Here is a 16,511-nt window from a genome sequence, read left to right on the forward strand (position 1 = left end):
TTCTGCTGCTAGAGCTCCTCGGCCAAATGGCAGGAGCCTGGCTTTCTTTTCCCTCTAAAAAAATTGCCTTTCTGTATTTAAGTTAAAAATGAATGAGAAATGAAAATAAAGCCATTTTATTGATACCTTTTAGAAACATCTCTTTCCTTGCTGAGTGTCCTTCCCTGCTCTTATACCCAGAGGCCCAAATATAAGGAGTGCCCAGAAAGGCCCTCCCTCCTCTGGGGCCCGGCTTGGTCTGCATCAGCTCTTGAGCTTCTCCGAATTCTTGGGGCAGTTGCATTTCACCGCTTTGTGGGCTCCTGCTGCCTTGGCAATCTCTGATCCTTGGGCGCCGCCTCTTTACTTACGCCAGAGGTGCCAGCACGGATGTTTCCATGGGTCTCTAACCTTTCAGAGGCCGCACTGAGCAGCTGCGCTTCCAGGGCAAGCGAGGAAGGGCACTGCAGACTCCATCCTGGCATCATCCCCAGCTGCTCTTTAGAAAGGTTGGGCCAATTCAAACTTAATTTTTGCTAGTCTTCTGGGTAACAGGGGAAACCTGAGAGTTGTTTAAATTTCTTTTGTTTTTGCTGGTTTAGAGCAGTCTTTCATATGCTTGTGAATCATTTTCAGGTCTTTAGAAAAACTTTTATTCTATCCTTTGACTATGCATTTGTATTGGCTTCCTAAATATCTTGGATGCCTGACCTTCATCAGCGATAGCTGATTTAAAATGGTTTTTTCCCCCCAATCCTAGTTCTGTTCTATTAATACAGGATCTTTAAACTTTTGTGTCATTAGAACGCTGTTCTATCTTCTACGATCATTTCTACCCTTGGTTTAGTTAGACCTCACTTCTCAGCCCGTGGAAGGCCCCGACATGGTTCTTTCCTCATCTCTTCATGCACTTTACTCTTTAAAACATGAAGCTTCTTCGTCTCTTTTGAGCTAAGTCAGTGATCAGCTTTCACGTGACTTTCCAGCGTTTCAGCAGTTCTTGTCAAACAGGAAAGTCTCCCCCGAGTAATTCATCATGTTCTCAGTGTTTGGACCCGGAGCACTGTTTCTGGTCAGGCCTTGTCTAGGCTGCTTTGCTGATCTGCCCACCTGCTGCTTCATGTACCACAGCTGGGGAGCCAGAAGAGTCATTCCCCTTTATTCCAATTTATTCCCCAATTTGATTCCAATTTTTAGAAAGATCTTTTGTTCTTCCAGATGAGTTAGGCTGTTATTCTCTCTAACTTCAGGTTATCCCCTGGTTGGCTTCTTATCCTGACTTTCAAGGCCATGATATTCCCTCATCCTCCCCCCCCCACATCAATGTTATCACTCTATGTACGTTTGTGAAAAGGAGCAAAAATAGCAACTTCTTCGTTGTGAGGATCAGCAGAGAGAAGTTTTACATGCTTAACAAAGGCTTCTGTGGCTAAAAATGCATGGCCGGAGCCTGAACAACAGAGCCCTCAGCGTGAGCCTCCCTCCCCCTCCGAGTATCCAAGACCATGCACCGCTACCCCCACCCCCCACCCTAAGAAGCTGACTGCACCTTCCCCTTCCAAGGGCCAGGGGTGTTACTGAACCATGGCTTGGGTTCTCTTAGTGTTCGTGTGGTTACAAGGGAAGTTCTTGAGAAGTTTTCCGCTCCACTTCCTGAAGTATGCACTGGTCCCTTGGCCCTTTGTCTCCTTGTGGCAGTGTGGGGATAATTAGCAGGGGTGAGCAGGCCCTGCGGCGTGTGCCAGGTCCCTGGGGCTGATGGTGAGGAGGCTTTTACAGAAGAGGCCAGCGTCCTTCATGAGCTGGTACCTGGGACAGACACTGAGAGCACTGTGGCCCTCGGCCAAGGCAGCCTCCCCAAGAGAGACGACCAGGTACTTGTGCAGGGAAGCCTGGCTTCTCAGGTCACTACAGAAAAGGTTAAATGCGAGAGCAAAGAGGTCTTGGGAGCTCTCCGTGTGCCTGCCCGCACCTGGGGGACAGGAGCTGTCACACGTGTCTGCCCGGCTGGAGAAGAGGAACACGATTCTGTCGGCCTCCTTCTTCTGGGTTGTGAGCCACGAGACCAGACCCATTTCTGCTATTTTCGTTTTCTGCCATTGGTCAAGGATGATGTCACTTCGGCAGTGATCCTGCAAGTACTCGGCAAACTCGCAGACGGTGTGGTAGAAGCAGGCTTGGGGATGGTAAACAAGGAGCACCTTAATGGGCAGAAGGAGCTTGGGTGCGTGGAAAACCACCTTCTTGATCTTTTCTGTGAACAGAATACAAAGTGCAGACGTTAGCTGGGAGAGGCAGATAGAGGCCGTGCTGGGAGGGTGACATCGTTCCGTGTCATCAGGCAGGTGCCTCCTGGGATTGCAGACTCTGTGCCTGCCTCACGAGGTTAGGGTGAGCCATTGTCAAAGCCTGAACTTTCTGCCGTGCCTCCACCTCCCCTCAGGGGCACTGTAAATGCAGACGCTGCCAAAGGAGAGTGCCATCCTTACCTACTGAACTGTTGCCCCTGCAATTGCCTGGACACAAACATCATTTTTAGTTACTGTTACCATACAACTACTCATCACCTCGACCCTCTAGGATGGAAAGCTCTCGGAATAGAGACTGAGCAGAAGAAATCAAAACCCCACGGGAAGAGGGTGAAGTCCACGTCACTGTTGTCCCCCACCTGCTGACCTAATGTACTGACGATGCTTTTGAGAGGAGCTCGTGTCCCACAATTTGTATTCAGTTACCAGAAGCTGTCGTCTTATTCACCAGTGCAGTGGTCTGCCGCATGTGAAACATGAAAGAACTGTAGTTGGATTCCTGGCTTGTACCAGGACCATTTCTGTCTGGATTCCACTAAATACATGATGAAGAGAACAATGCTCGCTAACAGTTATATTGACATGAAAACTGCTTCTGGGATAATATGAGGGGATTGTCAGCTGAGGTCTCTAAAAGCAATTTTTTTTGGTAGACGGGACAGAATCTAAGTGGGAGGCAGTCAAAGAAAACAGTATCCTATTCCTGCCAGCATGTATACACACAGCCAGTTTCAGAGTCTAAATAAGACAAAGTTCTAACTCACTTTGGACCCATTTAAATAGCAGCAAACCTGACTGACTTAATTTGTGTTAGAATTAAATTCAAGCTGAGGTGGTTCTGGTTGAAACATGGCTCCTTTCTCTTCCTTGCTTCCCTTCTTAAAGGGTCTGAACATGAAGAGTAGTGTAGTATATAGGGAAGGGCCAATGCTGAGTTTGGAGTCACAGGTGCTGACTTTGAATGGCGGGAGTCTTTGGCCTAAAGAGTCCAGTCCCTGCATCGGCCACGGGTGGGCCCAGCCGTGTTGAAAGCTCAAGGGTTGAGAGTCCTCCCACCGTGGACCACAAGGTGGCAGCACCTCTCCATCTTCCTCCATCATCTGACGTCCCCAGGGCTAAATGGCATCTTACCATCGGTATTGCAGAAGCATCCTTTTACTGGAATAACTCTACAGATTAAAGGCCCTTTCCTGAAACAGCCCCCAACAAAAAACAGCGTAGCCTTGCCTCTCACCTTCCCATGTCTCTCTCTCACACACTTTTTATTAACTTCTCTGTGGACACAAAGAAAGTGTAAAGTCCTTGAGGGCAGAGGGATTTTATCTTTGTATTCCCTTTGCCTGGCAAATGGTAGGTGCTTAATAAATGCCTGTTGAATTGAGTTACATTTCCCTAGCTATGTAGGACCTGCCAGTTTGTGCTTTGCTAGTGTGGACCTTGAAACCTCAGGGTTACTTCCACACTCTGAAGAGGCGTGGGAGACTTCAGTGGGAAGAAAAGCCATGTTAGAAGAGGTTTCTTAAATGTCTGTGTTTATACACATGTACATTTCTTACCTACGCTGGTAGGTGGCTGGACATACACACGTGTGTCAGCTCACCAGCACATAAAGGCCATGTGAGAGCTTCTCCCTCCACAGAATCCACATGAACTGTACAATACCATCCTTGCATGTTCACAGAGGCCTGCACTACAAGGGAATGGGGAAATGGTCTCCCTGGCCCTGACAGCTGGATGACTCTTAGGCACCTGATAATCAGAGCAATCATTAGAGTGGTGCAGCATTGCCCCAAAATGCCGCTCACAAGTTCCCCACTCACCACACACATCCCAGGTTAGGCATTTTAGAAATGATCATGGGGCAACTGAACAGAGCACCGGCCCTGGAGTCAGGAGGACCCAAGTTCAAATCCGGACTCAGACACTTAACACAAAAAAAATAGCCATGTGACCTTGGGCAAGTCACTTAACCCCAATTGCCCTACCTTCCCCCCTGCAAAAAAAAGCAAAAAATAAAAATGCGGAATGAGCATAAGGGTTATTGTAGGTTACAAAATAAAAAGTCAGACACGTGTTGGTTGCTACATAAACCGACATGTGTAGGTGGGAGTTTGTTCCCAATATCAAAAGCATCTCTGGCAGATGAGGGGCTATCCACTTGGGCAATGTGATTCATTCATCAATGGGAAATAATTACAGCTGGAGCACCAGCTCAGAGTCACAGGAACTACAGGCCCATTCTAGAACACAATCAGTGCTGAGGTCAGCCTCTGCACGAGGCAAACTCACTAACTAGCCTGTCCTACAATATCTCACTAATATCTTACCCTTCTCATTTTTTTTTTTTGCTTTTTTTTTGGAGGGCAATTGGGGTTAAGTGAGTTGCCCAGAGTCACACTAGTAATTGTGTCAAGTGTCTGAGGTCGGGATTTGAACTCAGGTCCTCCCGACTCCACAGCTGCTGCTCTATGGACTGCGCCACCTAGCTACCCCTACCCCTCTCATTTTAAAGAAACGCTTTCATCTCCACAATCACCTGAATTCAGTGCTGACCCACCAAACACAATTTCATATAGATTGAGAGACAGAGGTTCAAGGACCTGCCCAAGGTGACAGAACCAGTGTGTGCCAGAGCTGGGACTCAAGCTGTTATCTCCTGACCCCCACAGTCCATGCTGATCCCATCATATTTCAGCTACTGCTCCCAGGTCACAAAGGGTATGTGTATTTTAAGCTCAGTTACCGGCAACATCAGGATATCTGTAAACCTGGGAGCTGGAGCCCTTACCGTGCCTCCACAGAAGATAAAGTCCAACTGCTATCACCCATATGGCCACACTCAGGGTAGGGAGGATGAGGAACATGTGATGTTTCCGTGGTTGGCTTTTGTCTAACAAGAAAAAGCAGAACCACAACCAAGTGTAGATGTGGCTAATCTTGGAAGGTCCCTTCCCCTTCCCCACCTGCACATCCAGGACAAAATCTCTTCATCGCCAGAGGGAAGACCAGGGACCTTTCTGAGGAGCAGTGGTGATCTTAGATCTGAATGGTGCTGGGAGGAGCTCATCAGTGCCCATTTGGGGCCTGAAGACCCCGGAGAAGCAAATGGAACAAGCTGGAGACCGCCCTTCCTTCTCCCTCCATCTCTCCCTGCCAAGATGTATCTCACCCTATGATAGCCTACACATGCTCTGTCAGTCTTTTCCAGTGATTTTGACTGGCTTTTGTCATCTCCCTAATTAGACAGAGTTCTCCAAGGCCAGGCACCCTGCCTTAGGGACTCAGAGTCTGAGAGTCAGAAGGATCAGATAGCTTTATCTAGCCTGGTGAAGGACCTATGACTTGGAGTTCATACATTGCTCAGTCATGACAAGGACCTGGGAAAAGGGCTTTTGGGATGCTTACTCGGAATGTTTTCTGGATGGATGATTTCTGGACAGCTGAATATAGACCCACTGCGCCGAATGCAATCGTTGTTGCATGTAGAAAAATAAGGAATTATCTGACAAAAAAAAATCATATTTGTTTCTGGATATTTGGGCCACATTCCTCCCATATCACCCTCTGCCTCCCAGTTTCCTCCCCTTCCAAAGGGCCGAAGTATTACTAAACAACATATCCTCTACTGGCCCTTCACCCTTGCTCTGGCCAATGGTGCTCCAGCCAAGCCCCATCAAGGGTCAGAGAATGTTCCACCTGAAAGGGACCATTGAGGCCATCTCATCCAGTCACCTCTTTTTACAAGGAAGGAAACCAAGGTCGAGAGAGACAGAGAGAGAGAGAAAGAGAGACACAGAGAGAGAGAGAGACAGAGAGAGGGAGAGAGCGCGTACAAGCTCATTCAGGAACAAACACTCCTGCTTCTGCATTTTCAGATGTAAAATCCTTCTCTCTCCTCTGAAAATGAGGAGTTTGCCACAGACAAGCTCAGAGGTTCCTTCCTGCTCTTACAAGGCCTAGTTCTATAGCCTGTCTGCATCTCTAATTCTTTGACTCCTTATCTAAAAAATGCAGATCAACTCAACCCAATAAGCCTTTTATGTCAGATATGCTTGGGAGCGAGGCATACCAAAACCAATGTGAAGCAGTGCCTGCCCTCAAGGAGCTTATATTCTCCTAGCACACTAACACCCTAGTTCTCGTGTGCCTCGCAGAGCAGTGTATGAAAAATAAATGAATGAAATAAAACTACTTTTATTTTTTGGCCAAGCATTAAAAAGATGTCCCATCTACCAAGAAGACCATTCATTACCTGCAACTTTCTGGCTCACTGCTCTGCCAACCCCAATATCACTAAAATTTTAAATTTTGATTTTTTCAAAAATAAATTATTCCCTATTAGTAAAGTAAACAGATGTCTTCTCCGACCATTCCTGGTCGAAGCCTTTTTCGACTTAGGACAATAGTTTGTAAGCTGTTTCATGCACTCTGGTAAATCTCACCTGCCCAGCTTCTGCCTCATAGAGACAGCCTGAAAACTTAACAGGGACTGGGGTGGTTCAAGAATTCCTAGCTTAATGTTGTCAGATAACCAATCATCTCCATGGAAAATTGTTTTGGCGCCCTATGCCTCAGTTTCTGTATCTGCACAGTGGAGACAACAAACTCATTTTACCTCGATAATAGAGATTTAAAGCTTCCTTGCGAGACACCTGCCCCTTGTCCTGGCAGTGACCCAAAGGTGAACTGACCCAAGTGAGCTCCTCTGGTCTTTTGTGCCAACTTGGTGAGATACCCATGGAGCTATCATCGCCATTTTAGAAATGAGGAAACTTGAGTTTCAGGGTCACACATGGAGTGAGTGATGGGGCGAGGACTAGAATATCTCCACTGCCTGCTGCCATCCACATCACAGGGCTACCGTGAGGATCCAGAGGGCTGAGAGACTGGAAGGTGAAGGGCCAGATGGTCCCTGCTCTCAAGGAGCTAACATTCTAAGGAGGGAGACCTCCCACGTGGAAGGGTTCAGCCCTAAGTCAGATGAAAAGGCCCCGAGGTTTTTAGGGCGCTGCAGCAAAATGGGACAAGGTCCCTCCTTTGGTGTCTCCAGCACAGTGCCGTCACGTTTCTTCTAAGTTTACTTTGAGAGTCTGTATCCCTCTAGGGCTGGGGAGTCATCACTGGAAAGATGCTGAAAATCAAAATGGCTTCACCCATCCGCAGTGCCTGAGTTTTTGTAGCTATTCAAAGATGGCTGATAATACTTGGATACAGTAGCTCATGGAAGGAGCTGAGTGTCAGAGGCCATTGTCTCTGCTCCTGAGCTGTCCTGGGAAAGTCGGCTTCACTCCCTTTCTGGACAAAGGGCTCCAGATCACGTTCTGTCTGAGCAGTCAAGGCACAAGCTCGTTTTCAAAGAAAGTTGGGTTTATTATTGTTATCTCCATTATACAGATAAGGAGGCTAAGGGACCTGCCCCAGGACACAGAATTGAGTGGTCTTACACTTAGGGACTGTCCAACTGCCTGAGTCCCTCCTGGATTCCAGGGTTGTATTTTACTCTGGGGACCCCCCCCCCCGCCATGATTGGGCAGGTATATCAGGACGTGGAGCTGGACTCCTTGGTGTCACACACTTCATCCTTTCTCATGTTCACAGACAAAGCAAGCGGCTTTGCTGAACCCACCAGGTGGATAATACAAGTCCACACGCCAGAGAGGAGGATGGAGGATCACTGAGTGAGCCATCAGCCTCCCGACCCAGACAAGGGGACATCAGCCAAACAGCTCGGCAGACGTACTTCATGATGGAACACAGAGGCGATCTGGGATGAGTGCTATCCACAGATGAATTCAGCGGAAGCCAAGGTGTGGGGGAGGAGGGTGGGAAGCAAGCAGGGAAGGGTTAGTTACCTGCACCAGGGCCCCTTTCCCTTCCTCTGCCGTCACTGGGATGACCACAGAAGCCCGGCTCTGATTCAGCTAATGAAAAGAATGACCATGGTTACATGGGAGATTGAGGAGATATGAGGAGGGAGAACACCACAGCTGTCAATGATCCCCCACCCACACCTCACTGAGCGCAGCACCTAGACCAGGGATGCCTAGCACACTGCTGGCACAAGGATCATTGGTGAGTCCTGAAGCAGACCCCCCAGGAATCATTTGGGCCATCATATGAGTCCTGCAGAGCCCGGGAGATATAGAAGACCCAGATGCTTGTAGACAGAAGTTTCAATAAGAACATCTCAAGTGCCTCCATCTAACCAAAACGGGACTTAGGCTTTCTGGGGTAGTAAATACACCAGGAACAAAGCGGGGTGCCCAGGAATCAGGATCTGACTGAAGCAAGTGAGGTATGAGAAGACTGGAATATTATCATGCCTCAAGCACCAGCAAATTGAGGAATTCAGAGAAACACAGAAGGCAGAAAAGCTGTAAAGTGGAGGAAGCAGAACCAGGAAAACAGTGACACACGGCATGAAGGAAGCCAGTTTTAATGGCTGATCGCAGCCCTAAAGAACAGACAATGAACCATGGAAAGGACTATGAAGTCAGTTTCCTGTGGTGATAAATAGTTGGTTTTGCTCGATTGTTTGTCATTATTCCAAGGAAGGGAGTATTCAGGAAAATGCTTGTGGCTTAAGGAACAAAAGCCTTCAATGAAACATAACCAGCAAATTAAAGACCTGAGACCCTCAGCCTTGAGTCCTGCCCATTTTATGCTCTAGGACTGGCCTTCTCCCTTTCCTAGGATGAGTAAGGAGGAGATGCTGTAAAAGAAAAAGGGCTGAGCCTGGCGAGAAGTGAAGACGGTACCTCCAGAATGCCACTGTCCCCTAGGACATCGTTGTTTTCAATCAGGACTAGGTATCTGAACCCAAGGCTGCTGGTGCTAAAATTCACCTCCACGCTCTTCTCCCTCTGACATGCAGTGATGTTGGGGGTCCACAGGCTCCCTGTGGAGAAGTGGGATGTTACCAGCTTTGCCCTCCATGGAGGGGAACACCCCAGCCTCAGAGGCTCTGGGATCGGTCCATTGAAGTTTCCCAGGGATCCTGCTCTGCAGCCCTGGGCAAGTCACTTGGCTGCTTCTTCCTTAGTAAAAGAAATGGGTTCATCAGGAGAATCTCTAGAGGTGCCTTCCACTTGGAAGTTTCTGTGATCAAAGGTACCAAAGGCCACTCTTCCCTGCAGTGGCTTTCACCCTGGGGGCGGTCGTCAGCTCACAGATAGAGACTTAGGCCCTCATAGACTGTCTCTTCTAACCACCTCATTTTACAAGAGAGGAAACTGAGGCCCAGAGAAGGGAAGGAGCTCACCCTGTGTTGTGCAGGCAGGAAGTAGCAGAAGCAGTATTCAAACCCAGGTCCTCTGACTGAACTCAGCCCCTTCCATTGGGCTTTGGAACCTGGTTCCATCTGAACTCAGCCCCTTCCACTGGGCTTTGGAACCTGGTTCTGTGTCTCTTTCCTTCCTGCAGTCCACATCAGAGGAAGAGATGGCAGCAGGCATCCATGTTGGAATTTTCAGGGCACAGGGAGACTAAGGAATGTGACCAGAGTCGCCCTGCCAGCCTGACCCGGCTAGCTTGCTAGTGGACACTGCTGATGAGGGAACACCCCAAACTCCAAACCTCCCCTGGCACAGACTCTGCACTGTGAGGGTCACCTGTGGCTTTATTCGTGTGATTTGCAAGTCAAGCCCATGGTTCACTTCTGGGAAGCTGAAGGGTGTGGCCACACAACACAGGCTTAATGTCCAGTGCAAGCACACCGCCCAGAAGCAGAACTAAGACTCTGGTCATAGGGTCAGAACCAGGGTGGACATCTTAGGAGTCACTCCCATTTCTAGGGCCCACAAGGGCTGAGGCCAGGTTATGGTAGGGTTATCCCCCTTTTACAGAGGAAAAAACTGAGGCTCAGCACCTTAAAGTTGGCTAAGCACATTCTGTAGATGGGGAAACTGAGGCAGGCAAAGGTTAAGTGATTTCCCCAAGGTCACACAGCTAGTAAGTGTATGAGGCTGGAAGGAGACTCAGTGGCCCTCTAGGCACCTCCTTATTTTACAAATAGTGAAACTGAGGCAGACAGATTAAGTGACTGGCCCAGGGTCCCTCAGCTCGTAAGGATCTGAGGTCAGATTTGAACTCAGGTCTCTAATGTGCCACCTTCTCCAGAAGCCCTGAACTCACCATATCCTTGACACTTTTTTGTATATTTCATCACTGGGTCTTGGCAGTCTAAAAAGGCAAAACAAAATGTTTTTACGCTGTAGTCAAAAGCTGTTTCTCCTGAGTTCTCATCCTCCCCCAACACACACGATTGATGGTGCCCCATAATGAAACAGCCTGGCACATAAAGCCCAAAGCCAGGCCACTGAACTTAAATGCAGCAGTTACATTTTAACACCAAACCAAGGAAGGAGACTAACATGCCAGCCCTTAGTGATGGCCCCGGTGCCATGCAAATCATAAGCCTGGAATAGAAATACGCCAAGTCCTCAGGAGAAGGATGGGAGTCTGACATGCAGGCAGGCCATCCGTCATTTCCAAATGAGCTTTTTTGTGGCTCCAGGACAACTCAAAGCTGGCTGTCATGCCACAGACTGTGAGACCACCCTGGCCTGGATCCTGCCCCAAACACAAGGCCATGGAAATCTGCCTTTTGGCTCTCAATCCATTCGTGACAATGACCCAAAGCATTTTCTTCTCGGCATCCCAGGCTTGTGTATTCTCAGGTTGGGGGGAGAATGGAGGATCCTTTGGGATCAAGCCCCAAGGATCCAACCCAGTTCACTTGAGCCCAGAGTCCTCAGGGGTGACTCCGGGCCACAGGCTACATTTCTATAGACTGCATCAATTGTTTTCCCTAAAAGATTTCAAGCCCCTGGAGGACAGGAGCTCCTTCACTCTGGTGGGTTTTCTTTGCCCACCTTCATGCACCTGGCACATGGTGCCAGATACACCTGAGAGTCTACATTTCAATTTGAGAACCATCCATTCATTATCTCTTGTGGTTCCAGCCCCATGCTGGGTGGGGGGGCGGGATGTTGCCCTTTCCTGCCCTCTTGGAGCTTGTGAGGGGGCCAACAGACACAAGCAGCCACAGCACACCATAGCCCTCCTGGCCAGCACAGCCTGGCCGAATTCATTAAGGCTGTACAGGGCCGGGCATCGTGCTGGACAGTGAGGACATAAAGGGAAATGACAACTAGCCCCTGCCCTCAGGGAGCTGACGTTTTACCGTCTATTAGAGAGCTCCAAGGAAACCCTAGAAGAGGCTTGGGTGGGCTGCAGAAGGGAGTGGCTCGTGGCCTCGTGGAGGAAGTGGTAATGAGACCAGGCTTTTAGGGATGGGAGAGCTGCCACAGGCAGAGGGGGAGAGGTAAAGAAGGGAGGGCATTCCAGAAGATGGCAGGGCACTCTGGGGTTTTCCTGGGGCACCATGAGGAGACAGGTTTTGCTGGAGCTTGAGCATGAACCAAGGAGACTTGGAAAGGTAGAGGGAGGCACAATAGAGGAAAAAGTAGGAAGCTAGGTCGTGCTACCGTGGACAGACTGCGGGGTCTGGAATCAGGAAGATCCCAGGTCAGATCCTGCCTTGGGAACTTCTGAGCTGTGTGGCCCTGGGCATGTCACTTAACCTCTGCCTCAGCTTCCTCATCTGTGAAATGGGGAGAATAGCAGCACTGACCTCCCAGAGATGTGGTCAGGGTTCAATGACAGTCCCTGGCATAGAAATGGGCCATATAAATGCCAGCTACTACCGTTACTGTCATCATCGCTCAGATGGTAGAGACAGCCGAGGTAGAATGAACCGCCCACCCAGGACAGACGAGGGACAAGCATACCGACCGCAGTGGGCAATTCAGAGAAGGAGCAGGTCTCTGAGGAAAGGGAAGGAGCCCATTTGTGAGCTGACACCGAGTTTGGGGCGTCCTGGGGGCTGTCACAGCTGCAATAACTCAGGACTAAAGATGTAAATTTAGGAGTTTCTTGGTCAGTCAGCAAATTCTAACTAACCCTCTGCATGACTGGGGAGAGCTGAAATCATGGATGTGGATGGGACTGCCACAGGAGAGAAGAGGTCAAGGACAGAATGTGGGAGAACTTTCCACCTTTGGGATTTGGGAATAGGACAAAGAGCTAATGAAGAGCCAAGAGGGCATAATGTCTCCAGACCAAGGGAGGGAAGAGTATTGAGGGTGCTCCCCTGTGTCACAGGAGGCCACTGGAGGAGGGGGGACCTGTGACATAGCAGTCGCTGTGGCCTCTATTAGAGTGTAATCTCCTTAAGGATGAAAGGATTGTTCATTTGTCTGTCTATCCTTGCCACCATGATAAATGCATATGGAATCTAGTGGTGGGGTCAGAAGCCAGATTATGAGGGGACAAGCCAGGAGAAGGGAGTCAGGAAGTGGAGATGCTGTATGCTGACTTTTCCAAGTAGTTTCACCACAAAGGAAAGGAGGGGAGGGATGGCAGCAGGGTCAAGGGGAAAATTTCTGCAGATTAGGGAAACTTGGACCATTTGTAAGCAGAGGGAAAGAGACAGTGGGGAATGCCAGCTTGAGGAGGCCAGAGAGAGATGGGGCACTTACTGGAACAGGAAGGGATGAGACATGGGAAGGGGTGAAGTGGAGGGATTCATCTTAGGAAGAAAGGAGACCACCTCTAACTCAGAGATGGGAGGAACAGAGAATGGGAGGAGGTTTGGTGAAACAGAAGTTTTGAGTAGCTCTCCTTGAAGATGAATTTTGCTCAGCAGGGTGGCCTTAGCAATAAGATATGAGAAGCCCCCTCCCCCCAGCTCCTTTTTGTGTGTTCGTAGAGGGAGTGTCCACAGGTGTGGACACTTTGTACATTGTCTCGTGTTTGGTTTAATTTTTTTAATGTATTGCTTGGTTTTGCTGATATTTTTTTCTCTTTCTCAAAAAAAAAAGAATCTGTTGTATGAGATGATTTAGGGAGGGAGATCTCGGGAGAGCAAGGGATACAGAGAGATATTTAAAAACAAACAAAGAAGGCTAATAAAAACATTTAGAAAACTAAGCTATCCATTTTCTGGAAGCCCAAGTATTCCTGAACAAATGTACCACTTTCACATGTTGTTTATCTCATTAGACTGAGTTTCTTGAGGGCAAGTTCCTTGGTTTTTTTTTCTCTTTATCCCCAGTACTTAGCACAGTACCCAGCATACAATAAACTCATAATTATGCTTGACTTACTGCCTGAATCAAGATAGATGATTGGCTAGAAATCCTGGGCTTGAGGATTGCAAGTACAATGAAAGCTATCCCAAGCAAAGGCCAGAGGGAAGGATCTAAGAAGGCCCTTACCTGGGGAGGTGAATTTCACAGATATGGCTGTAGTATCTTCATTCATATTTGCAGGTGGGATATTATGGGCTCTGATGAAATAAGAGGTTTCTGGCTTTATAGGGAATCCAACGTAATGAAACTCCCACTAAAAGAAAAATAGTTCACAACTGTGAAATGCACAAATCCAATGACCTTTTTTGGACACCGATTTTCAGTTTCTGATCTGTGACTGAAACTCATCAAGTCACATGCCAGGTTTCTATCCATCCCAGCAAGGAACAGAACAACATGTTCATGGCCTGAACTGCCATGAGTTCTCAGAGCCAAAGAGGAGAGGAAAGGGAATATGGGGGATGAAGCATTGGAGAAGCAACATGGAGTAGATTACGTGTGTGGAAAATAACAGTCCTTTTCTATTTAAGACCAAACCTCACTCAGGAGAGAACTGTGATACAGGACCCTAGCTGGAGTAAACCTGAAGAGACCCTTGTGGGCTTAAAAGTGATTTCTGCAACTTTTACTGTGTAAATAAAACCTGGTCTAAGTTTGAAGCCTTGTGAGTCAATGTGCTTGTAAAAGGAATGGGGTGCCACCATCGAGGAAATGTCAGTGACCTTTCCAGGTTCTACCCAAGGTTGAGGCAGCAAGCCAGATAAATGAGAGAGATCCCAAATCCATCTGAGGAGGTTGCCCACAGATTCCAGCAATTATCCCTGGAAGCGACCAAGTTATCCAACCTACTCTATTGAGTGCCAAAATACACTCTGAGGTTTCTCCTTACTTTGTTGCCATTGGGTGGGGCTTGGTTATGAAATACTTCTGTATAATTGCATCTCACACAGCTGTAGGATGAGAATTGGCCTTTTCCATCCACACAGATCTTGGTGGCCTTTAGCATTTGAATGCTGCCTAGAAGCAAGAGGTTTAGAGAAGAACATCAAGGAAAAATCAACCAATAGACAGCCAGCCAATGTTTACAGAGTGTGCACTATGTGCCAAAACACTGTGCTAAGCCCCAAGGATACAAAGTAAAACTGAAAACAGTCACTGCCCTCAAGGAGTTTATACTCTAATAAGGGAATCAAACCATAGAATCGGAACATAGAAGATAAATCCTTGAGTAGAGGGAAGGTGATCTTAGAGGGGACAGTCCTGAAAACAGATGGACAAGTAAAAATAGAAGCCCCACCCCCACTCCAGTGGACATCGTAGTGTTTGGAGTGAGCATCTCAGATGGCTACTGGTTGGAGGGGGTTTTGTAGCCCAGCTGTGCTCCAGGAGCTGGGTATAATATGCCCGCACTGAGTACCAGGATGAATCCATAAGACGGGATCCTTGAGAGATTTATACTGCAGAGGGCAGACTCAGTAGGAGGTGATTAAAGACCACCAGCAGTCCAGGTGCCCTGGCCATTGGTCACAAGAAATCCTGGGGGCATTTACCTTTATCCTCCCCTAGAGCCATACAAACTTTCCAGTTCCCCAGAGTATTTTTTTTTGCTTGCTTTTGCTGATTGCAGCAGACCCAATATCTTGAAGACTTTATGAAGCAGAGACAGACATTGCTGACCTTGCTTCCATCGTCCCTACGTCCCACACTCACCGTCTTGCTTGAGTGTCCAGCTTATGTTCAAAAAGACTGCATCTGAATTGGTCTCAGGGCTGGCGACAGAATCCACATGAAGGGTCTGAAGCCCTCCTGGAGTCAGGTGGTTTTTGACCATCCATTCTGAGGATGGACCTTGGAATAACAACATGAAAAGCTGATATTTGTACAGCACCACAAAGCCTGATAAGGTACTATAGGTAGTGCAGGTGTCATTGGAGGCAGCTAGGAAACACAGTGGATAGAGCAATGGACCTGGAGTCAGGAAGACTCGAGTTCTAATCATGCTTCAGACACTTACTAGCTGGGTGACATTTGTCAGTCACATAACCTCTCTCTGCCTTAATTTACTCATCAGTAAAATAAGGGAGTTGGAATCAGTGTCACCTAAGGTCCCTTCAAATTCTAAATCGTAATTATCCCCCTTTTATAGATAAGGAACAGAGATTCGGGGGCCCTCAGTGATTTGGTCACAGAGATAGGGAGCACTGGAGATGAAGAGATGACCGCCAACCCAATACTGTTGACTTTCTGTGTGACCCACCACCCTCAGGCCTCAGTTTCCTCATCTCTAAGGCCCCTTCCAGCTCCAAATCCTGGGACACACCCATGGTCCTCACCTGGCTTAGCCACGTCCCATAAATGTTCTCTTGTTCCCTTCCTAACTACCTTGGAGTTATTTTGAATTTCTTCTATCTGTATTTATCTGTGTACACGGGACGGCTGGATGGCTCAGCAGAGAGAGTATTGGAAAACCTGAGCTTGGATACTTGCTAGCTGGGTGACCCTGGGCAAGATGCCTCACTTACCTCATCTGTAAAGTGGGGAGGAGTAATAGCTCCTCTCTCCCAGGGTCGTTTTGGGATTAAATGAGATACTATATGTAAAGTACTTTATAAATGTTTGCAGTTGTTAACGATAAGGTTTTTTAATTCAACTGAAATAAATTAATGAACAAAAGACCAAAAAAGAAAAAAAACAGAAAAGCACCCACCCACCTCTATGCTGTGACTGGGGCCCTGTGGAATAAACAGGGGCATGAGAAAGGTCCAGAATATTGTCTTGGCACAAACAGCGACAGATAATAAGAACTCAAAGCAGTAGGGAAAGGCTGCTGGGCAGGTGGGCCATAGAGTGCAGGGAACCAGAGGACTCAGTGACACACAGGGGAGGGCCAGCAAAGATAAGAATGCAAATAGGCATGATAAAATCTGCAGAATTCTGAGAAGAGAAAGAGCACCCAGGGACCGGATGCAAATAAGAGTCTGTGAAGATTATTTGGTTGAGTTTCTATGCTTAATTTTATTGTAGGCAAATTAAACTAGAATTTGGACTTTACTCTGTTAATTCTGTGCTT

The 16,511-nt window shown here is 47.9% G+C and overlaps 1 protein-coding gene across 1 annotated transcript in view; it reads right to left on the reverse strand.

Annotated features, from left to right (window-relative positions):
* Window positions 1-1,480: 1,480 nt before the first annotated feature.
* Window positions 1,481-16,511, reverse strand: part of IL17RB (interleukin 17 receptor B) — a 22,183-nt gene continuing 7,152 nt past the window's right edge. The window contains exons 2-11 of the mRNA XM_069084576.1: window positions 16,149-16,173; window positions 15,152-15,379; window positions 14,331-14,458; window positions 13,568-13,694; window positions 10,422-10,469; window positions 9,047-9,186; window positions 8,141-8,209; window positions 5,694-5,790; window positions 5,077-5,178; window positions 1,481-2,233 (exon numbers count right to left, since the gene is read on the reverse strand). Coding sequence (XP_068940677.1) covers window positions 1,689-2,233; window positions 5,077-5,178; window positions 5,694-5,790; window positions 8,141-8,209; window positions 9,047-9,186; window positions 10,422-10,469; window positions 13,568-13,694; window positions 14,331-14,458; window positions 15,152-15,379; window positions 16,149-16,173 — 1,509 coding nt within the window. The 3' untranslated portion in view covers window positions 1,481-1,688. The remainder of the gene's footprint in view (window positions 2,234-5,076; window positions 5,179-5,693; window positions 5,791-8,140; window positions 8,210-9,046; window positions 9,187-10,421; window positions 10,470-13,567; window positions 13,695-14,330; window positions 14,459-15,151; window positions 15,380-16,148; window positions 16,174-16,511) is intronic.

This window comes from Petaurus breviceps, unplaced genomic scaffold (genome assembly GCF_028583685.1).
Source record: "Petaurus breviceps papuanus isolate PSGF00001 unplaced genomic scaffold, PetGlider_PUasm1.0 174, whole genome shotgun sequence".
NCBI classification, from domain to species: domain Eukaryota; kingdom Metazoa; phylum Chordata; class Mammalia; order Diprotodontia; family Petauridae; genus Petaurus; species Petaurus breviceps.